We start from the raw sequence: 22,757 nt of genomic DNA, 5'->3' as shown, positions 1-22,757 counted from the left end.
CTTGGAATCAGAACAACCTCTCCTTCTGTGAGGAATGGGGCTCCCTCCTCCCCCTTGTCAGGGTCCTGGGTGCAGGTGAATGGGATTCCTGGCTGGTAGGCCACTGACAGCAAGCTGTCCAATGGCTGATTCTGTGAGGAATGGGGCTCCCTCCTCCCTCCTGTCAGGGTCTGGTTTGAAGGCTGGCCACGCCCCCAATCACGCGAGACCCTGAGTTCCACTGTGCCCCAGCTGGGGCCCGGAGCTCCCTCCCACCGCTGCGCACCCAGACCGGGGCCGGGAGGGAGGTCCCTCCTGCTGGCAGCCTGCTGTTGGGTCATTTGTCTGGTTGTTTAGGTTGTGACGGCCCCTGAATTTTTATATATTAGGATTAGGATTGGGAAACTCAAATGCCCTTGATTCCCTGAGCACATTCTTTCTCGGGATCATTCCTGGCTCAGATGTCCCAACTTATTCCTTACGCTAGTAAGATATTTAAGAAAAAACTTATTAATGCAACTCGAACTTTGGAAGTCAGGTATTGAAGAGAATTTGCATCAGAAAATTGTCCACTTGTCCTAGGACAGGGAAAACAATGAGTGTTCAGTCTCTAGTGTTATTTCTCCAGGGGTCCAGTGAGCAGAGTGCTGGTCCAGCCTGAGTGATCCTCAGCCAGGGGGTGAGAGAAGGGCAGGTGGAGAGACTACCGGGCTGGGAAAAAGGAAGTCTGGGTTGCAGTCCAAGCTCTGTCACAGACTATTTTATTGCCTTTGCCTTTTGGATCAGTTCCCTGGGATCTGCTGTGACAAAGCACCAGGCTGGGTGGTTTACGCAATAGATGTTTATTGTCTGACAGTTCTGGAGGCTGGAAGTCCCAGGTCAAGGTGTTGGCAAGGTTGGTTTCTTCTGAGGCCGTGAGGGAGAATCTGTTCCTGTTCCCACTCTCTGGTGGTTCATAGGCAATCTTAGGTGTTCCTTGGCTTGTAGACGCCTCACCTTGATCTCTGCCTTCATCTTCACATAACATTCTCCCTTTCTGTGTGTCTGTGTCCAGATTTCCCCCTTTTAAAAGAACACCAGTCATATTGGCATGGGCCTTCCTAATAGACTCATTTTACCTTCATCATTTGCAGAGACCCTATTTCCAAACAAGGTCAGTGGATAAGACTTCAACATCTTTCAGGGGAGACACAAACCATAACAGGTTTTCTCTGTAAAATTAGAGGGTTTGACTAGGCTTGTTATTCACAGATGCCTCAGAATCATCTAGGAAGACACTCTGAAAATACATATATTGTCCCCCAAAACAAAGGTTCTGATTTATTAAGTTTGAGGCAGCCCAAGCATGTGTATTTTGGACATTGTCCTCACGAGCCGCGGTTTGCTGCTCTGTTGACTAATAAGTTTGCCGACCACTGACCTAGACTCTCGATTCCAACAATTACAGGCTGTTGTTGTTCCTTGTGATTAAGCCCCTATCCAGTGGTCAGCAAACTCATTAGTCAACAGAGCGGCAAACCGCGGCTCGCGAGCCGCATGTGGCTCGCGAGCCGCAGTTTGCCAACCACTGTCCTAAGATGATTCTCATGTGTGCATGGATACTCTGGACTGGCCACGGGAACCCCTTCCATTAGTGGAGCCTGTGGCTGTCTGGTAATGTGCAGCTGCGTGTGCTTCTCCTGAGAATGGATGGTGACACTTCCAGGGATCAGAGCCCATTCGGAGGGCTGGCCTGGGGCCCACCAAGCATTACTTGAAAATGGCTGGGGGCCAAAACGATGTTATTCTTGCCCCTTGCCCAGATGTTAATTTATTCTGCCCCACCCACCAACCACCAGCCTGTTTTTAATCCTCACTCAAGGATATGTTTTTACTGATTTTAGAGGAAGGGATTGAGAGAGAGAGAAACACCATTGTGAGAGAGAAACATCAATTGGTTGCCTCCTCCACATGCCCTGAGTGGGGATCAAACCTGAAACCTGGGTATGTGCCCTGATTGGGAATTGACCCCACAAACTTTTGGTGCAGGGACAATGCTCCAACCAACTGAGCCCCCCGGCCAGGGCTAATTTATTTCACTTGAGCCAGTAGGACTTCAAAGGTGAAAGGCTTTGTCCTTGTGCTTAGACCTGTGATCTACATGTGAGACAGATAATGAGCAAGGCAGTTAATAACAGAATTGTTTTAATTAGTACCATCCACAGGTCTAGGCAGAAGGGTCTCCTGACCACTCCTCACTGCACAGGGCCTATGGGCTGTGCTGTTCCTTCTGGGCCCTCTCCCGGTACTCAGGGTCATGGATTTCCCTGCCCTCGTGATTTGGAGCTGATCCCAAGGCCTGCAAGGGTCTCTTCGCCAAGTGTGTTTTCTCAAGGGCCATCCGTGCTGCTGGTATGCTTGCCTCTAACCTCAGAGAGTGGCCAAGTGGCAGGTGTTTGTGGGAATGGAGGTGTGTGTAACGTATGTGTGGACTGGGGTGTCCATGTGTATGCACACAGGATTTGGGAGGAAGGCAAGGGGATGTGGCTTGCAGGCCCAGCTGGCTCCCCATGACACCAGGTCCTGGTACTTTCCTGGTCAGTAATGAAACTGTGTTTGTGAAGGCAGAAGGATAGAGCAAGAGGTATTTAGAACTGTCGTAAGACGGCCTCAGTTTGTGCTTTCGGGCCCTCTAATGCAGGCTGACTTGAATGAAGGTATGTTTAAAGGGCTGCAGGTGGGGGAGGGGCAGTTTATTACTTTATGTTCTCTTTCAAATCAGTTTAGCAGAGTGACAGTTTGAAGGTGCTATATTTGGTGCATTGACCAGCCGTGGCAGATTAAATTTCAAGTTTTGTTCCTGGGAGACTGGAATTAGATATCTCTCTCAGCGAACAACTGGTGTGTGTGTGTGTGTGTGTGTGTGTGTGTGTGTGTGTGTGTGTTGATAAGGATGGGGAGATCTTCTCATGTATCACTTTTAGAATTAAGGATTGCATAGAACCTACTGTATGGAGAAGACTAGAAATGGGGGGGAGAGTTCATTGCCAAGGCTGACCTTTCCCATGAAGAGCTCTGTTTTTGTGTACCGCCCATCGGTTTTGGAGTGCCTAAAAACCCATTGTGCGCTCAGCGGGGTGCAGGATAGCATCTCTCCCCATGCATCTTGGGAAGAGTGTAAGAGTAATTTGACACCAAGGAATTCTGATTTTTTTTAAGCCGTGGAGGTCAAAATGCGAGGGCCATTAACCAACACAGAAGGTGGCAACAAATATGACCTCTTCAGTTATCTTTCAGAACCTAACTGTGGCTTGCTTCACTGAAGTAGAACCAAGAATCATAATGAAGAACTGGAGAAGGGATGACCTGCCCCCTATGCCCAGGCAGTGACAGCATCTCATTTCCCCTCATTGTTGCTGTTTAAGGTCCATGTGGACTTACTTACGGCATCGTTCACCCAGGAAGCTGGGTGGACAGGGAGTCGTGTGTGGAGAAGCAAGAGACATGAAAAAGCAAGGCGGCCTGAGATGTCCCATGGTGTTTTTTTTTGTGTGTGTTTTTGTGTTTTTGTTTTTTTTTTGACATTTTGATAGCAAAGTGAAACTTGTCTCAAGTGAAAAGAATAAAAGAAGGAACTAGATAAACGCTAGCAGAAATGGTTGTTGCGGGTGTACTCACGAAGGCCAGGATTCAGGGAGGTAGGTCCAGCTTATTTCAGAAGCTTAAGATACACCCCTGTGTTTCTCTTGCTGGTTCTCCTCGGGAAGTGCCTACTTCCAGTAGGTTCTGTATCCATCAGATCCAGCCAAGGAAACAAACTGCTTCATACTTAAAGCAGGGAATTTAATGCAAGACATGCTGACATTGCTGAGATGCCGAATGCGATATTGAGGCACCCCAGAGGTTGGCAGCAGAGAGAAACCACTTCCAAAGCAGGGAAGGTGATCTTACTAGGCCCCGGGACTGAGGTGGCTCTGAAAGCTGGAACCAAGATCCTGCAGGCCTGGGCAGAAGGGTGCTCGGAGAGCGACCCTGACCACACCCAGGCTCACTCTCCCCCATTTTCCTCCCAGTGACCCCCATTGGCTGAACCCAGCTGGAAACCAACCTGGCGAATGGAGCCTGCAGGGGGCCTCCCTGTGATGGTCCCTGGCAGGAGAAGGGTGAGGAATGGCTCTGTGAACACACAGGCCTGCAATCTGCAGAAATAATTTTACTCTGCTAGCTCTGGATGAGCACCTAGCACGCTGCTTTTGCTGAACCTGCCGTCCTGGCCCAGCTCTCCTGATAGTGGACTTAGTCCTCAATGCCCTGATGCTGCAGTTGCATTGGAGTTGGAGGGCCCTCCCTCCAGCTGTTTTCGAGTCAGAGGAAGAAGTGTTTATGTGCACAGGTGGTTGCAGTGCACTCTCCCCATCTCTTTGAAAGATGCTCCTAATTACAAAGCAGCCGAGAAGGCTGAAAGGTGAAGGGATTAATGGTTTGCAGCTCGCTGCAGGGTGAATTTGGAGTGGAAGGGGAGAAGGACAGGGAGGGCCATGCTTGGCAGGGCAGAGTGGAATGGATTTTCTCTGAGGGGGGACTGGTTCTCCAGTGTTGGGAAGTGGGGTAAGAGAACGTGTATGTGAGTGTAGGGCTAGGTACAGGGGTGGGCAAACTTTTTGACTCGAGGGCCACAATGGGTTCTTAAACTGGACCGGAGGGCCGGAACAAAAGCATGGATGGAGTGTTTGTGTGAACTAATATAAATTCAAAGTAAAGGAGTGGAGGGGAGAGCAAGAGAACCGGATAGAACAGCCGGATCCGGCCCGCGGGTCGTAGTTTGCCCAAGGCTGGACTAGGATGAACCAGGCTGGGGACAGAGGAGGCAATGCTATGGGAGAGGCTCCTGAAGGAGAGAACTTCGGATCCGGAGGCTGGATGGATGGCAGAAAATGCAGTGCCTGTGCTGGCACTCGAGGATGCTGAGGAGCCGGGTTCAGCTTTTGTACCTGGGTAATAGCCACTACTCGGTCTCCTCAGGGACTCTCCTGTCTTTGGAACATCTGGCCCAGCACTAAGCGAATCCAGGGACTAAGGGGCATACACTTTTTTTGTGTTCTTTCCACTTGCTTCAGATTCTAGAAAATCCCGCAAATCATGCAAAGAGCAAAGCAGTTCTTTTTCCTTTTTGCCAATAGGTGGATCTGGAGCGGACCTTCACATTTCGAAACTCCAAGCAGACCTACTCAGGGATTCCCATCATTGTGGCCAACATGGACACCGTGGGGACATTTGAGATGGCAGCAGTGATGTCACAGGTAGGGCAGTGGGCTTTTTCCCTCCGCTGCTCACACTGGACGCTTGTCAGGAGCCCATCCTGATCTTGTGTAGACACAGGGAAGAGAAGAAAAGGGAGACACTTGGATCCTTGGCTGGAACTGAAATATTTAGTTCCAAGTCTGATTGTTGTGGGAGGCACTTCTTTTCTTCCCTGCTTTTCAATTAGAAAAAATGGGTGGAGTCTGGACTTTGCAGTCCGTGAGATGGCCTAGAGCAGTGGTCGGCAAACTGCGGCTCTGTTGACTAATGAGTTTGCCGACCACTGACCTAGACTTTCGATTGCAATAATTACAGGCTGTTGTTGTTCCTTGTGATTAAGCCCCTATCCCAGTGGTCGGCAAACTCATTAGTCAACAGAGTGGCAAACCGCAGCTTGCGAGCCGCATGTGGCTCGCGAGCCACAGTTTGCTGACCAATGGCCTAGAGCCACATCCATTGCTTCCTTGAAGATGCCCGTGATAGTTTGGAAATTAGAGCTACAGAAAGAAGGTGGACATTGTGTCATATTGTAAAATTAGTTGAGTGCCATATTATAGAAGAGGAAGAGTGCCTTTAAATGAAGACACAACTGCTTCGTGTGCAGTCTGTGCTATAGCATTGTTACATCATGTAGATAACACTCATTGAGCACTTTACATGCCAAATACTGGATATGATGGTATAATGTTGTCACAGCTTCACCAGGTAGGTTCCTTTTACAGATGAGGAAACTGAGGCAGAGAGGGAGAGGAAAGATAATTTGGCCCAGGGCGTTCAGCCAAGTAGAGGCAAATTCAAGATTCAAACCCAAACTGACTCCAGAATAAGGGATTTGCCTCTCAATTTACACTGACAGATCACAGTGCAAGTGCAAGGTCCCCCTTAACCAATTGCCAGTCTAATTTCCTGTAAATGGAGTAGCTAGTATCCCGGCCTTGGGTAAAGTAAAGGAAAGCTTTCTGTGGGCAGGACATGTGTCTCACGCAGCTTTGTCCCAGGTACAAGGCACTCTATTCATCCGAGATGCAGACATCCACTTGTAATGTGCACAGGGTGTGCGCATCTATTTCCCCTGATAATCCTGCCAAGTGAAAAAAATAAATCCAATTAGTTGAAAGAGCTTCTGGCTGTGGGCAGCAAGTCTAACCTCAGGAGGTGCTGGGAGTCATTATTAGCCAGTGATTAGCAGGAGAATCTTCAAACAAATTATGAGCTCAAAACATGGCGTAGGAGGTGGTCTGTCTGACTCCACGATCTGTCAGTTGTATTATCTGTCAGCCCTCAGTCCCCACTGAGCTTTGGGCCAGAGGCTAATAAATTAATTGCTGAAGGAATTTGTATTTTTTTCTCCCCATCTGTTCCTTGCTCTGCTCTGTGATCAGCCATCGCTACTGATGAATTATGTATTGGTGTAAAAGTGGGTGGAATCAGGGAGCAATAAATAGCCCTGATTAATTCACATATCAGATTATTAGTCCATGAAAAACATACACCTTGTTATGCTCTTCCCATTTTCACGGGAAAGACTCCCCATTAACGAGGCAGAATACACTGAAATAGCTCCCCATGCGTGGGTACTATGCAGTTTCTATTTCTGGGATCCATTGAGTTAGTGAAAGTGAATGAAGTCATGGAATTTTAGAATGGGAAACTGCAGATGGAGAAAAGGACCAGAGAAGTGATGAGACAGGCCCTGGTGTAGGGGAAGGAGCCTGAGCTCTGCAGTCAGATTTGAGTTTGATTCTGCCTTTGCCCCTGACTGGCCAAGCAATTGTGAAATTTCTTACATTTAAACTTCTTAACTCTTTTCTGCCCACAAAGCTAATATTAGTGTACAAAATTGTTCTGAGAAGTAAGTGAAGTAATGTATGCAAACTGCTTGCACAAGTTAGGTACTCAATAAATGCCAGGTTGATAGTCATAGACTTCCTATTATAATTTATATAATTTCCTTCCTTAGGGATACCCACTGCCTGATGGGTTTAGCTTTTAGCAAGAAATACTTAGGTTGTGACCACAAGGAAAGGCTTTCAGGTCTAAGTTGAGGTTCTCTCGGGTTGGCTAAGCAGAATTGGCCTTAAGGAGTCCCTTTGTATGGGCAGGGGATCTGCTCTTGGCCTAATGCAGGTGGTCAGCGGGACCGGGCTCAGAACTCTCCCCCTTCCCTCCCCTGCCTCCTGGCAGAGCCTCCTAAATACTGAATGTGGTATTTTCTCATCAGATTAGAATGGAAAACCCCTTTGTGATTTCACTGGTTTCACCTTTGTCTGTTTTTGGCTCCTAGGAGCATATTCAAAGCTAATTAAATGTGACTGGCAGAAACCTCCAATGCTTTTGTATTGTTGGCTCACCCCCGCCTTATGGAGGAAGGAAGCTCACTTGACTTCTCATCCTAACGGTGTTGTTTCGTTTCCTAGCACTCCATGTTTACAGCAGTTCACAAGCATTACACCCTGGACGACTGGAAGCTCTTTGCCACTGATCACCCAGAATGCCTGCAGGTATTTGTTGCAAAGGGTAGAAAATCTCTGGGGTTGTCTGAAGGATTTGAATCAGCAGCAGACAGACACACACACACCCTGAGGGAGACCTGGGTAACCGCAGTAGTGGTCCCCCAGTCCTTTGTCGTTGCCAGGGATTTGCTGAGGAAATCTGTTCTGTATCCTGTTTTGAAAGTATTGGGATTTACTTGCAAGGAGTCTCTGTGTTTTTCCCTTGAAAGGTGAAGTGTTATGTTATGAGAGCTGGGGAAGACCTCTGTTTCCTGCCAGGGGTAGATCCAATCCAAACATTCCTTCTGGATATAGGAAAAACATCTAATTGTAGCAAATTGTTTTGGAGTTGGATAAACAGTATGCCCGCTAGGAGGGCTATAATTGAAAGACAGAGAGTAACTAGTGTTGGCATGGATGTGGAGAGATTGGAACCCTCCTGTATTGCTGGTGGGAATGTAAAATGGTGCAGCTGCTTTGGAAAAAAGTTTGGCAGTTCCTCAAAAAGGTTAAATTATAAGAGATATCATATGACTCAGCAATTCCAGTCTTGGTTATAGGCCTGAGAGAAATAAAGAAAACATGTCCACACCAAAATGTATACAGAGGCGTTCATAGCAGCATTGTTCATAATAGCCAAAAGGTAGAAGCAAGCCAGGTATCCATCAACTAACGGTTGAATGAAAACTGGTATAGCCACACAATGGAATGTTATTCAACTGTGAAAAGTACCAACACATCTACAGCTGGATGAGCCTTGAAAACACTTGGCTAAGTGAAAAAGCCAGATACAAAAGGCCACATATGTGATTGTTTACATGAACCATCAAGAATAGGCAAACCTGCCGAAACCGGTTTGGCTCAGTGGATAGAGCGTCGGCCTGCAGACTGAAGGGTCCCGGGTTCGATTCCGGTCAAGGGCATGTACCTTGGTTGCGGGCACATCCCCAGTGGGAGGTGTGCAGGAGGCAGCTGATCGATGTTTCTCTCTCATCGATGTTTCTAGCTCTCTATCCCTCTCCCTTCCTCTCTGTAAAAAAACAATAAAATATATTAAAAAAAAAAAAAAAAAAGAATAGGCAAACCTCTAGAGACAGAAAGTAGATTTGTGGTTGCTTGAGGGATGGGAGGGTTGGAGGGCAAGGCCTAAAAGGTGTGAGAGTTTCCTTTTGGGGTGGCGAAGATGTTCTACCATTGATTATGATCACCGCTCTGAATGTACTAAAAACCATTGGACTGTGTACTTTAAATGGGTGAATTGGATGGTATGTGATTTTATCTCAATAAAGCTGTTACTATTTTTTCAAGGGCAATTTGAAAATAACAAAAAGCCCCACTCTGATGTGCCCGAGTTCCCTCCTGGCACACGGTTGGTTCGGAGCCAGGGCCAGCAGAGCATCCGCCTTGGAGACACTCTCCTCCAATCAGATTACCCGTGATTGCAAAATGATTTCACAGTGGGCGGCATTTGAGGTTGGGCTGGCTTTTTTTTTTTTTTTTTTTTTTTGGCTATGTTTTAATTATGTGTGGATTTTGATTAGTGAGAAGGTGGTTTTGGAGATAAAATAATTCTGGCTCAGTAGCAAATCCTTCCTTTTTGACATATTGTGTTCACATGAACTATACTTGTTTCACCTTCTCTCACCCTCTTCTCTGTTAGAAGTCGGGAAGGCAATGAGTTTAGGGCCAGGTGTGGTTAATTGGAACCTTGGCTTTCATGAACGAGTGAGGTGATTTTACTTATTACCCAGCCCCCACCAAACTAAAGGCTGATTTTTCTGAAAAGGGAAAATGTTAAAAACAGCAGCACTGAGAGAAACAGAAATGGAGGGGAAAATAAGAAAGAGCAAAGCTCTCGTGGGAGGGCAAAGATGTGTGGGTTGGGCCGCACTTGGTCACACTGCCAACATGAGTGAAAGAGGAGTAAACCCAGGAAATGAGTCAGCATGCATCCTGTTACAGTTCTCTTACAATCACTGGGCTGTAGCTACATTGTTTTGATTTTTGGGGGAATAGCAAGGATATTAATATATGTCCCTCCACTGTGGTTTATGGATCAGAGAAAACAAGTTAAAATATTCTTATAATCTTATAAAGGTGAGATGCCGACTCTGGGCACAGTCCCATGGCTTAGTTTCACTGAGGCATAAATTACTAAACACAGGTCTTTTCCCAAAGAGCATCTTTCCGAGGAGCCAATGGGTGGGTTGGAGGGTGCCGGTGCTGTGGAGGTTGAGGAGGGGGTCACGGAGGGGGTGCGGTGGCTTCAGATGTAAACACATCCAATGGCAGTTGGGGGCTCCTTTGTTCTTGGCCCTTTTAATAGGAACACTGAGATTTGCAGCTCTTTGGGTTACGATTTGCATGTTGTATTAGTATTGTATTGGGAGTAAAAATGAAAATAGAAAAGGGTTTTATCAGGGGAGTTTTAGACACCTTTCCCTCCCTCCTCCTGAGCCCCAAAGCGAGATGCTGGGGGTGATGGCCACAGTGTGGGTGTCAGGAGGCCCGAGTTGACTGGCCTCCCCATCATTCTTCCTGCCTCTCCTCTCCTCCAGGAGGAGGAGAATTCTCACCAATGGTTCCATGATTCAGAGTCCCACATAGAGAGCCAAGGACACGTGAACGAACGCCACGGACAAGGTTTCCTGGCTACTTAACAAACTGTTTGCTAGAACCATTCGTGGCTGAGGGCCAGGGTCAAGGATACCTGCAGTTTAATGGTGAGAAAGAGCAGGGGCAGAGTTTGGATGACATAACGAAGGACTTCCTTCACCTCTGCTGCTGCCTGGTTCTCCTGCAGGGCCACTCTGTGCAGGTTTGATCAGGGTAACTGGCGTCCGAGGGTCACTGTACTGTCCCCAGAACAGGCGAGTGGATGGAGGCAGGGTCTGGCTTCTGAAAACTTCTCACTGTCCATGTCTCGCCCCTCTTGGTTTCTGTTCGGTACAGCACGTAGCCGTGAGCTCCGGCAGTGGGAAGAATGATCTGGAGAAGATGAGCAGCATCCTGGAAGCGGTGCCACAGGTTAAGTTTATTTGCCTGGATGTGGCCAATGGCTATTCGGAGCACTTTGTGGAATTCGTGAAACTGGTCCGCGCCAGATTTCCAGAGCACACCATTATGGTAGGTACGGTGGAACCTTCTGTAGCTGGGGAAGCAGGGGGGGTGCCCGGTGTGTCAGGGGAGCTGGGTGCTCTGCAGAGCTTTCGGTGCCTTCTCATTGGAAGACTAGTTGAAAATCACCAGACACAATGGCAGCTGTGGAAGATCTGAAACCTGGTTCTCCTCTGTGAAAAGTGCAGTCCAGATCAGCAGCGTAGGGTGTGGCTCCTTAGCTCTGCTTAATACCGTCACATGTTTCTTAACCTATGACACCTTTAAACAAAGGTCTGTGTCACCTTAACAAAGAACAATTTATTTTTTCAAATTATAAGGGAAAGTTTATGTAAAAAGTTACAGAGGTAGTAGAAGTGAGCCAGCTGGGCTGTGTAGGCTCAGGAGACAAGTTACAGAGGCAGAAGAAGGGCGCCAAGAGCTGAGAGAGAGAAAGGCAGAGGTCACGTGCCTGGGGGAAAGATGGAAGGGAAGGGAAAGGTACGAAGGTGTTCCAGAGAGGGAGAGCCAAAGAGCACATTCTTAAAAATGAAAAACCCACTGTAACTGGGCTTCCGTGTAACCTGCTTCTGCCAGCTGTGCCCACCCCTCCTTACAGCAGCAGGCTCTCCGGTAAGAGTTGAGTTCACAGTAGGAACATTTCACAGTTGTCAGCTGTTACTTGTAAATCATTTGGTGTGTTTTATCTAGGATCTTTATTCTTTTTTAAAAAAATATATATTTTATTGATTTTTTACAGAGAGGAAGGGAGAGGGATAGAGAGTTAGAAACATTGATGAGAGAGAAGCATCGATCAGCTGCCTCCTGCATACTCCCTACTGGGGATGTGCCTGCAACCATTTCTATTGGTGGAGTTAACTCTTCTGTTAAGAATTTCCAAGGATTTTTAAGATAAGTATTTTCACATGAGAAGAAAGGATCAAGAATTGTCCCAAGGTCAACCAGCTGTATGGAGTCACAAGCTGGGTGGGAAACAGCAAGATTCATTTTACCTTCCATAAAAGTGCTAACAGTGTCGTTGCTTTTTTTGATAAGAGTAATAGCATTTATTGAGTGCCTACTGTGTTCCAGAAGGTTTACATCTTCCCCCCACCCGCTTCTTAACATTTTTGTAAAGAGTAAAAACTGTTGTCCCAAACTTACCACCGATGAGGAATTCTCACCCAAGGATATATTCATTGAATTTTAGAAAGAGGAAGGGGGAAGAGAGAGAGAAAGAGAGAGAAAAATATCAATGTGAGAGAGAAACATCAATTGGTTGCCTCCCCCACATGACATTCCTTGGGATTGAACCCAAAGCCTAGGTATGTACCCTGACCAGGAATTGAACGCACAGCCTTTTGGTGTAGGAGATGATGCTCCAACCAACTGAGCCACCTGGCCAGGCCAGATGAGGAATCTTAAGCTCTTATTTCATTCTTTTTTTTTTTAAAAAAAAATATATATATTTTTTATTGATTTCAGAGAGGAAGGAAGAGGGAGAGAGAGAGAGAAACATCAATGATGAGAGAGAATCATTGATGGCTGCCTCCTGCATGCCCCCTACTGGGGATCAAGCCCACAACCCAAGCATGTGCCCTTGACTGGAATCGAACCTGGGACCCTTCAGTCCACAGGCTGGTGCTCTATCCACTGAGCCAAACCAGCTAGGGCTTATTTCATTCTTATACTTAGGGGTTTTCTCAAGGTCACAGCAACATTAAGCAGCAAAGCTGAGATTTGAAGCCAGATTATTCTGAATGCGATGCTCATGGTCTACCCTGGAGTCTTGTTAATGTGCCCATCCTCGTTAACTTTAGTGATGAGGTTCCTTTCTTACACTAGGCCATGTGCATGTGACCAATTTTCTGCTCCCTGTTCTGAGGAGGTTGACCTTGTATATGTTTGCACTGGAGGGTAACCCTCTATCATGACCCAAAAATAGGAGGTCATGGGGCCTCAACTGGCTCTTTTACCCCCAACCATCTGGGGCAGTGGTCGGCAAACTCATTAGTTAACAGAGTGGCAAACCGCGGCTCGCGAGCCGCAGTTTGCCGACCACTGCCTTAGCATAATACCTTCTAGGTTCATCCAAAACCCTAAAATTCATATGGACCTACAAAAGACCACAAGTAGTCAGACCTTGAGACAGAAGAACAAAAGTGGAGGTGTCATGCTCTGCAGGTCTCTGGGCTTCAGAAAACTAAGTACAGCATTTTAATATGAATCAAGCAGGCTAATGATCAGTAGCAGCTATCTGCAAACTGGCAGGTGAGGTGGTAGTTGTATAATTAAAATGTATAATTAAAATTCATTGTTGAATGGTGTTTGTTTATTCAGTGTTATAAATAGCCACCCCAAAAATCCAAGAGGGAAAAAATATACTTCAAATGCAAAAGGTCTATAGCATTGAAAGAAAAATCACCTTTTTTCTTTTTTCCCTTGTGTAAACTTCATAATTTAAAAAGTAATGAGGTATAAAAGAAAGGGAATATTGCTATCGGTACATGTAGATAAAAAATAACAATTGGTGTACTTAGAGAGCCAGCTGATGTCCTACAGAGAGTACAAATTCATTACCAGAAAATTTCTTGAATGTACATATCTGTGCATGTTACTTCTCATAGCAATGATCTACAATTCAATGTCTGCACTTTTAGGACAGTCAGTACATTTGCTAATGCAAAATAGTCACTTCTGTCAGCAATGCCAAATACAGTGTTATTTGAAAAGTACTACCCTGGCTGGAATGGCTCAGTGAGTAGAGCATCGGCCTGCGGACTGAAGGGTCCTGAGTTTGATTCCGGTCAAGAGCACATACCCCGGTTGCGGGCTCAATCCCCAGTGGGGGCTGTGCAGGAGGCAGCCGATCAATGATTCTCTTTCATCATTGATGTTTATATCTCTCCCTCACCCTTCCTCTCTAAAATCAATAAAAAGATTTTTAAAAAATAAAATAAAGTACCTATCAAAAATGTGTGGACAGTACAAGCATGGACTAAGATGCTCGAGAATGGAAACCAACACCAGTTCTCTGACTGACCACACTGATGTGTTTCAGAGTCGTTTGTAAAAATCACTACGACTAGAGTTTAGGATCAGTATGTAGATCTGTTTGTTCATAAAACATTAATTGCATAAATGTTAAGGACCAGTAGCCAATAACAAAGGCCTAATAATTCCTTACCTATAGGTATTCTAGCCACTTTTCTAAATGCAACTGATTTTCCTTAAGAAAAATAAATCAGTTGATTCATGTATTTCATACTGCATTCTTTTAAATGAAAATATACAACTTATTTAACTGCTTATTTTAGCACCAAGATGAATGCAATATAGGTTTGTAAAAATTTAATTATTTAAATTGCGAATGGGTTAGAATCAGTCTTAATGCAAAAGTTCTCCAGTTAGTTTATTTTGGGTGGAGGTGGGTGTGAGTGAGTGAGTGTGTGTGTGTGTTGGGGGGGTGGCCTTGTGCTAGCAGGCCTGACTCTTCTTCCCTCACTAGGTTATAAGGCAGAAATCTCCATTCAGGGTCTGCCTTTAATCATTTCACTACCGTCTTGTAGAATTTAGAAGGCTGAATATTTTTGACCCCACCTTACTGCTTATTAAAAAAAAAAGAGAGAGAGAGAAAAGAAACCCATTGGAGCCTCCACCCAGAGCTTTCCATTTGCATGCTCTGGACAGTTGGCCATAAGTTGTAGCTCCCAGCTGGCCCCACTGAGAGCTGAGCAAGCTGCCTGTGTCCCACCCATCGGACAAGCACCAGGGACAGAGGGCAGTGCAGGAAGGGGCCCGGCTGGTCAAGGAAAAGGGGGTTGTTGCCAGTGCAAAGCTGGAAGTTGTATGGGGCATGAGTCTGGGAGGGGGAGATGGGTGCTGAGTTCCCACGGCCCTCTGGGCAGCCACCAACGGCAAGTGCCTCTGCAGCGCCTGCTGGCTGGCCCAGGTTGTGCTCTTGCTGTTCTTGCTGGTTTCCCCAGCAATGACCAGGAGAATTTGGCAAGGTGGGTGTTTATTCCTCAGCCATTGTTTGCCTGCCCTGACCCCTGAAATCTGTGATTCATTTGGAAACCTCCAGTGCTCTTAGCGTCCTCAGTTCTTGGAAACATAGTTTCTCTTACAGCTTGGCGGCATTGTGAGGATGCAGCACCATTTGTCCAGTGCTCTGCACTGAAAGGAATATAATAGGGGTGCTGAGTGTTACGATTGTTACAGTGCAGGGAGCAGAAAGGGTGCTCAGAAATGTCCTTGGCAGAGGCTGGCATTCTGGGGGTCTGCGTCGGGAGCGAGGGCTTGTTGCTCCCTTTGCCCAGTGCGCCCTGGATTTTCATGTACAGCATTTTCTCTTGCCTTTCACCTCGGGTGGGTGAGCCTTGCCACATGTAAGGAGGAGGAAGCAGGGAGTTTCATAGAACATCTTTGGCAGAAAAGGGTCCCCTAGGGATGCTGGCTGTTAGAAGAGTGTAACAAGTGGGTAGATTCTAGGTGCTGTGGGAAAAGGCACTGGCATGGGGGAGACACTTCTTTCTTAATAATAACAAGTCTTTGAGTAAGAATAATAGCACCTATTTATACTAATAAAAGGGTAATATGCAAATTGGTCATGACGCCCTCACAGTAACAACTGACCAGCAGGTTGCATGGGGCGACCAGGCCGGCAGCGGGGGGCAGTGAGGGGCAACCAGGCCGACGGGGGGGGAGCGGGCAGTTGGAGGCGACCAGGCTGGCAGGGGGGGGGCAGTGAGGGGCAACCAGGCTGGCAGAGGGGAGCAGTGAGGGGCAACCAGGCCAGCAGGGGGGGCAGTTGGGGGAGACCAGGCAGATGGGGGGGGCAGTAAGGGGTGATCCGGCAGGTAGGCTGGTGAGCAGTTAGTTAGGAGCCAGCGATCCTGAATTGTGAGAGGGATGTCCGACTGCCAGTTTCGGCCCAATCCCGAAACTGGCAGTTGGACATCCCCCAAGGGGTCCCAGATTGGAAAGGGTGCAGGCTGGGCTGAGGGGACCCCCCTCCCCCCGTGCATGAATTTCGTACACCAGGCCTCTAGTCCTATATAATAAAAGTCTAATATACAAATTGTCCTCTCTGGTGGTCTTTCAACCAGGAGTTTAACTGGGAGTTTGACTGCTCGCTGTGACATGCGCTGACCACCAGGGGGTGGCGCAGAACATAGCAGGCAGCAGTGGATGCTCTGCCCGCCCTGATGGGCCCCAATGAGAGTGGGACCATGGCGGGATGGTGGAGCAGGTGAGCGGGCAGTGCAAGGCAAGGTGGGTGTGAGCAGGGGCCTGATCACCTGGCCGATCACCCCGCAGACAGCGACCAGCGACAGTGGTGGGGGGGGGGGGGCATGCCACCCGGCTCCCAGACGCTGAGGGAGCCAGGCAGGGGGCCTGGCCCCGATTGATCACTCTGCAGGTGGGATGGTGGAGCAAGTGAGGGGGCAGTGCCAGGCCAAGGCAGGGTGCCAGGCGGGACTGTGGGGCTGTGAGGCTGGGAGCATGAGCTGGGGCCTGATCTTTGCAGGCCAACCCATGGGAGCACACCCATGCATGAATTTGTGCACTGGGCCTCTAGTCCTATATAATAAAAGCCTAATATGCAAATTGTCCCCTCAACCGGGAGTTTGACCGGGAGTTCAACCAGGGGAGAGGGCTGGCTGGCCAACCGCCCACAGCCCCTCCTCCCAGCCTGCCCTACCCTGGCTGGTAGTGGCAGGTGGCCAGGGGAAGGGAGGCCCCGGCCAGCAGCCAGCAGCCACTAGGGACCCTACCCGTACACAAATTTCATGTACTGGGCCTCTAGTATTGAATAATGTGAAACTTAGTCTAAGGTCAAGGAACTTTCCAAGAATCACAGAGCCTGGAGTTTGGAGCCAGTCAGCCTGTCCCAGGCCCTGTGATCTTTCCCTTATACCACGCTGCAGCCAGCCTGCCTGCCCACTCAGGCTTTGTGGGACACTGACGTCCCCAAATTGGGTCTGAGAGATGCTTTGGTGCTGGTGGCTCTTTCTGACCTGGTCCTATGGAGAGGTAAATCTGTGACACCTAAGCTGTTCAGATTAGACCAGGCACCCAGCTCAGCACCCTGGGGAATGCCAGATCAGCCACTGTTGGCCGGTCCCATGGGCAAATCCAGCCTGCAGCTGTGCGCTGACCCCTGCCTTACGTCTTTCCTTAGAAAGGACTTTTCTTGGAAAAGGGCCTCAGAAGAGCCAATAAAAAGTTGGTAGGGAAGTTATCATTTAATGGGAACAGAATTTTAGTTTGGGATGATGAAAGAGTTCTGGAGATGGATGGTGGACATGGTTGCACAATAATGTGAATGTACTTAATTATTAAAAAATAGCTAAAACAGTAAATTTTATGTTATATATATTTGACCACAATTAAAACTCAAAAAGAAAGGAAGAAAGAAAAGAAAGGAAGGGAGGGAGGGAGGGAGGGAGGGAGGAAGGAAGGAAGGAAGGAAGGAAGGAAGGAAGGAAGGAAGGAAGGAAAGAGAGAGCAATCTACAGCAGTCACTCTGAAGTGGAGGGACTAACATTTTACTGAGCCCCAGCTGAGAGCTGGGCATGTGCTAGGAATTCATAGAACTTTGTAACCTTACAGTGACAACAGCGAGCAGGCCCGATGAGTGATTTCATAGCCATATGGATGGAGACCAGAGTTGAAGTGATTTTCTTAAGATTACATGGGAAGTGGAGGTCCATCGTTCGACCGCAGGTCTTTCTGAACTTACTTTGCCATAGGTGTCCAGGTCTAAAGGAAAGCTGGAAAAATTGGAGCAAAACAGTTTGGGTTTTGGGTTTTGCTCAGATGGCTTTTTAAAATGGTACAAAAGTACTGGAAAGGTTCATTTTGTTGCTTTTAGGTCTCTTCCTGGGGTCCTCACCCTTCTTGAATGGAGGAGCAGTCATTGCCGGCAGCACATGGTCCCCGAGGGAGAGGGGGGCCCCGTGGAAATCTCCACTTGCCGGCTTTGGTGCCCAGATAAGGGTCTGGAGATTCCGTTTGGTTGTGGCTGCCCCCAGAATGGTTGTTTCTGAGATGCCTGAGTGACAGCCGGACGTGCCGCTGGGTGTGGTCCCATTTGGACAGTCCATATCCACTGCACACCCGTGGTGCTTCAGGCCAAGATAAGCAAGCTCCTCGCCAGTCTCCCCCATCCACTCCCCTGCCCAGAAGCCCAGGCCCGGAGCTGCGTCGCCTGCCTGCAGCTTGCACTGGAGCCCGGCCATACTCCTGCCATCATTCTCATTCTGATTTTGTCTTTTCCTCCCCCCTTATCTTTGCCCTTCTTGATTTCAAACTTGAATAGAAAACTTTTTGTTCCTGCAAGTGGAAACTCCCTCATCTTCTCCCACTCGTTGTCAGCCTTCCTGTCGTGTTTCCTCAGGCACGAGGCATGTCCTGGCATTCGGGGTTTTTCCACCCAGCAGCCCTCTGTGGAGACCGCAGTCTGGCCTCCATAACGAGCCACACAGGTATCCCCGCATCGCCTCAGCTATCTGTGCCAGCCTCTGGGCTGCCCAGACAGTGTCATTGTCCTCAAGCTTGCAGACTTTGACCGTGCCTGGTTGTACCTGGTTCGTCCTTCATGAACTGACTTGATTTATTTTGTGTGAAGTAGGCCCTCTGAAATAAAATGATCTATAGGCAGCACCGGACAGGGTGGGTGGAGGGGCGGGGGGAGGATGTGGAAATCAACATTGAAAATGAAATTATGTGGGGAGCTTAAAGTAGTGTCTTTAAGTTTTTGATTTCTTAATTTCATTTTTAAAAAAATATTTTTATCTTATTTTTAAAACTTTAAAGCTTTATTTTTCAGCAGGTCAACCAGCGAGGAAGAATGAGAGTCTTGTTCTCAGATTTCTATTAAGTTCTTTCTTGGGCACAGAGTTCATGCAGGTCCTTGTGCTTAAACAAACAAACAAAACAAAAGGAAAAAAAATCACGTTTAATAAAAGTAATACAACTTATACTGTAAATCTAGAACATTTTAAAGGAAAAGATTGAAAGTCAGATAACCCCTCCATGTAGACATAATTTATTAGCATGTGGGTGTATGTTTTCGTATACACATATACTTGTGTTGTCTTTTTTTAAAAACAAAGTGGAGATCTTACTATTTCCTGTGTCTCTCCCATATTACACTGAAAGCATTTGGGCGTTTTCCCAGGCCATTAAATGAAGCTTAAAAGCATCCCTTGGATAGGCCCTGGATTGCTGAGCCCTTCCCTTTCAGGGAGTACGCACACAGTGTTGCACTGTTGTAAATAACATCCTTGTAGTCAAATCCTGTGACCTCACCTGTGATTATTTCCTTGGGAGGGAACCCTAGAAGTAGTTTTATTGGATGAAAGGATGTACGGATTTTTGCATTTCTTCTGTGTGCATAAGAAATTGTTTTCTAAGACAACTGGTACTAAAATAGACATTCCTCCAGCAGAGAAAGAGTGTCTGTTTTTAGCATTTTGTGTTTAGAATCATCGGTAATTTGTGAAGTGAAAAGTGGTACCTCACTGGTCTCATAATGTAAAATCAATTGTTAGTGAGGTTCCATTCTTTCACTGTGTCTATTGGCCAATTTTATTTCTTTCATTCCTTTGTTCACAGCCTTTGGCAGCTAGTCAACGAGGTGTTAGTATTTTTCTTGTACATTTGGAAGAGCTCCTATGGCAGGAACCCTTTGTCACAATTACAGGCATTTTCTCCACCAGCTTGTTTGCCTCTTAGTTTTGTTGATTGTATGTATGAGTTTGTGTGTTTATATGTGCACAAGCTTTTTATTTGCAGATAGACAGAGCTATGTTTATGTGTGTTATTTTGTTTTGTTTTTGTTAATCCTGACCTGAGGATATTTTTCCCATTGACTTTTAGAGAATGGAAGGAAGGGAGGTAAGGAGGGAGGGAGGGAGGAAGGGAGGGAGGGAGATAGAGATAGAGATAGAGATAGAGAGAGAGAGAGAGAGAGAGAGAGAGAGAAACATTGATATGAGAGACACATCAATTGGTTGCCTCCCGTACATGCCCCAACCAGGGGCAGGAATTGAATCTATAACCCAGGTACCTGCCCTTGACTGGGAATTGAACCCTCAACCCTTTGGTGTGCCGGCTGACACTCTAACTACTTAGCAACACTAGCCAGGGCAGATCCGTGTTTATGGTTTTTTTTTTTTGTTGTTGTTTTGTTTTTTTTCCACTTTTATGCCTATTACAAGTATTCATGGTTTTCTAAGTTTGGGGAGTGGGGAGATAAAACTTTTAGTTAGACTCTGTAATCCACCTGAAGCTTATTTTGGTGAAAAGTATGAGTGATAATCTATATTTGTTCCCCAAAGATGCCTTTCCCAGCTCAGTCTCTTAAATAGGATTCATTTCCTCGCTGATCTGTAACATAATTCTCATATCTTGGAGCCCTCTTTCTGGACCATCTATCATTTTTGATTGTCAGATGCTGCTTGGATTAAAGCAGCTTTGAGCCCTCCTTATCGCCCTTTTCCAAGACAATTTCATTCAGAGTTAAGAGTCACTTTGTGTTGGTCAAAAAAGAAAAATTCCCCCTGGGAATCAATTCAGTGAAAGACAGTGGGACTTCAATAAAAAAAAATGAGTGGAATGAGTAAGGATGCATTTCTCAAAATAAGACTTTGCACCGTTGTGAAAATTCAGTCAGGCATCACACCACGTCTGTGCACCAGCTGAAGAATCCACAGGACAGTAAGTTGTCAGAAAGGGCTCCCAGGCGCCTGCAGTGAGAGAACTGGTGCTATTTCCAATCCAGAGGCATCCTCTGGTTTCCAGATGCTGCCACTTCCTGGCTTACATGTCTTTTATTAGGGTCACAGCTTCGTGTTCGGAAAACAGAGCAGGTTCCAGTGCTGTTGGTCCACGAGGGCTCCTCTGCCCTTTCCTACCCGGGTGGGAACCGCTGACGCTAGGGTGGGCACACAGGTGTCTTCCCAGCTGTGCGATGACCAGCGGTTTCCTGATCCTGGCCCCTGGGCTCCACAAAGGTTCTTCAGGAGTTTTACAATCTGTGACGCACTTTATGCCCAACCATCAAGATTTGAATCAGCTGAGTGTTGCAGAGCTTATTTTATGTATTTGTTCTCTGTAGGATTTTATTTTGCCCATTGCTGAAATGTTTACAAAGTCCTGACCTAGATATTCTAAGGTTTTAGAGTTGTAAAATCATAGAGTTTTATACTCTATGTAGTGTCCAGGTGTCAAATTCTGTGCTCCTATAGGATCCAGTGTTTTCTCTCCTTACCCCTGCAGCCCTCTTCCTTCCTTCCTTCCTTCCTTCCTTCCTTCCTTCCTCTCTCTTTCCTCCCTCCCTCCCTCCCTCCCTTCCCTCCCTTCCCTCCTCCCTCCCTCCCTCCCTCCCTTCCTTCCTTCCTTCCTTCCTTCCTTCCTTCCTTCCTTCCTTCCTCTCTCTTTCTTTCCTCCCTCCCTCCCTCCCTCCCTTCCCTCCCTTCCCTCCCTTCCCTCCCTTCCCTCCTCCCTCCCTCCCTCCCTCCCTCCCTCCCTCCCTCCCTTCCTTCCTTCCTTCCTTCCTTCCTTCCTTCCTTCCTTTGTTTCTCTGGCTGCCTGGTGGCTTGGGACATGCTCATGATTGTGTCCAGGTGTGAGTCCTCACTCATTCATCTTTGTACCACCAGGAGTAGTTCATGGTTGTGTGCTGTGTTCTTTCTGTCTCAGGCGGGGAACGTGGTGACAGGGGAGATGGTGGAAGAGCTGATTCTTTCCGGAGCAGATATAATCAAAGTGGGAGTTGGACCAGGTAAGACTTGCCGGGAGAACAGCAGAGGGTGTGTGTCGGGGAGGAATGGGGTCTGGGGCTTACAGGGGCTGGCGATGGCCAGAAGGGAGCCCACGAGTGACCCACCCACAAGTTTAAAGTACATTTCTTTTGGATCTCATTGAGCTTCCATAGAAGCTCCTCATTAGAAATGTCATTGAGTTGCCATCTGATGCCCCCGGGTAACTTGTCAAGGAGCGGGGCTGTGGTTAGGATGTGAGGTCCAGGTTTTAGTGGAAGAGAAAAATGCAGATTTCGTCCATGACCATCTCTACTGTGAAGAGGAAGATGAGGGGAGAAGAATCCCTGGGACAGTTCATGGACATGAATAACTCAGGTTTCTAGGAGTTTTTGAGGGACTCCAAACACTGCAAATAGCATGCAGCTGTGAGGCCGTATTGAACTTGACCCGTGTGTCACCCAGGCACTTACCCCTTTGGCTTCTCACTTGGTACATATCCATATCAGATTTGTCCAGTTCTTCTTGGCATTCTGTCCTAGGACTGCTCGTTGGTGTCTTGAGTGGGGGGACAAGGCGGAGCCTTTCTGTTTTTATACTGGTGGCTCCATTTTTTCTCGCGGCCAGTTGGCGTTCGCTGTCCCCTTTGGCCATACCTGAACTGAACTTCCATGTTTTTAAATTTTTCCTTCACATTCATTATTAACCAGACACTAAAATGGGAACCAAGGAAAGAAGATACATATTTTCCGTTGGGAATAAAAACAGCAAAGACTTAAAAAAATATTGCCTACCCAGCCTGGCCAGTGTGGCTCAGTGGTTGAGCATCGACCCATGAACCAAGACTTCATGGGTTCAATTCCTGATTGTGGGCTCGATCCCCACCCAGCAGGGGGCATGCAGGAGGCAGCCAATCAATGTTTCTCTCTCATCGATGTTTCCATCTCTCTATCCCACTCTCTTCCTCTCTCTCTAAAAATAAATAAAAACAGTTTTAAAAAATATTGCCTACCCCAAAAAACATTACCAGAAAAGGAAGCAGATCATAAGCTACCAGGAGAAGGGTGTGGGCAGGTGCTGCTGGGAGAAGACATCTTTGGGCTGTGATGTGCACACTTAGCCTTGAGGGAAAAGGAGAGCC

The 22,757-nt window shown here is 47.2% G+C and overlaps 1 protein-coding gene across 1 annotated transcript in view; it reads left to right on the top strand.

Moving 5' to 3' along the window:
- GMPR (guanosine monophosphate reductase) overlaps positions 1-22,757 on the top strand; it is a 43,636-nt gene that overhangs the window by 3,787 nt on the left and 17,092 nt on the right. The window contains exons 2-5 of the mRNA XM_080658078.1: positions 5,139-5,258; positions 7,677-7,760; positions 10,704-10,877; positions 21,558-21,639. Coding sequence (XP_080514204.1) covers positions 5,139-5,258; positions 7,677-7,760; positions 10,704-10,877; positions 21,558-21,639 — 460 coding nt within the window. The remainder of the gene's footprint in view (positions 1-5,138; positions 5,259-7,676; positions 7,761-10,703; positions 10,878-21,557; positions 21,640-22,757) is intronic.

This window comes from Plecotus auritus (assembly GCF_963455305.1).
Source record: "Plecotus auritus genome assembly, chromosome: 2".
Taxonomy (NCBI): domain Eukaryota; kingdom Metazoa; phylum Chordata; class Mammalia; order Chiroptera; family Vespertilionidae; genus Plecotus; species Plecotus auritus.
The sequence above is the reverse complement of the archived record's forward strand: the minus strand, read 5'-3'. Positions and strand labels throughout refer to the sequence as shown.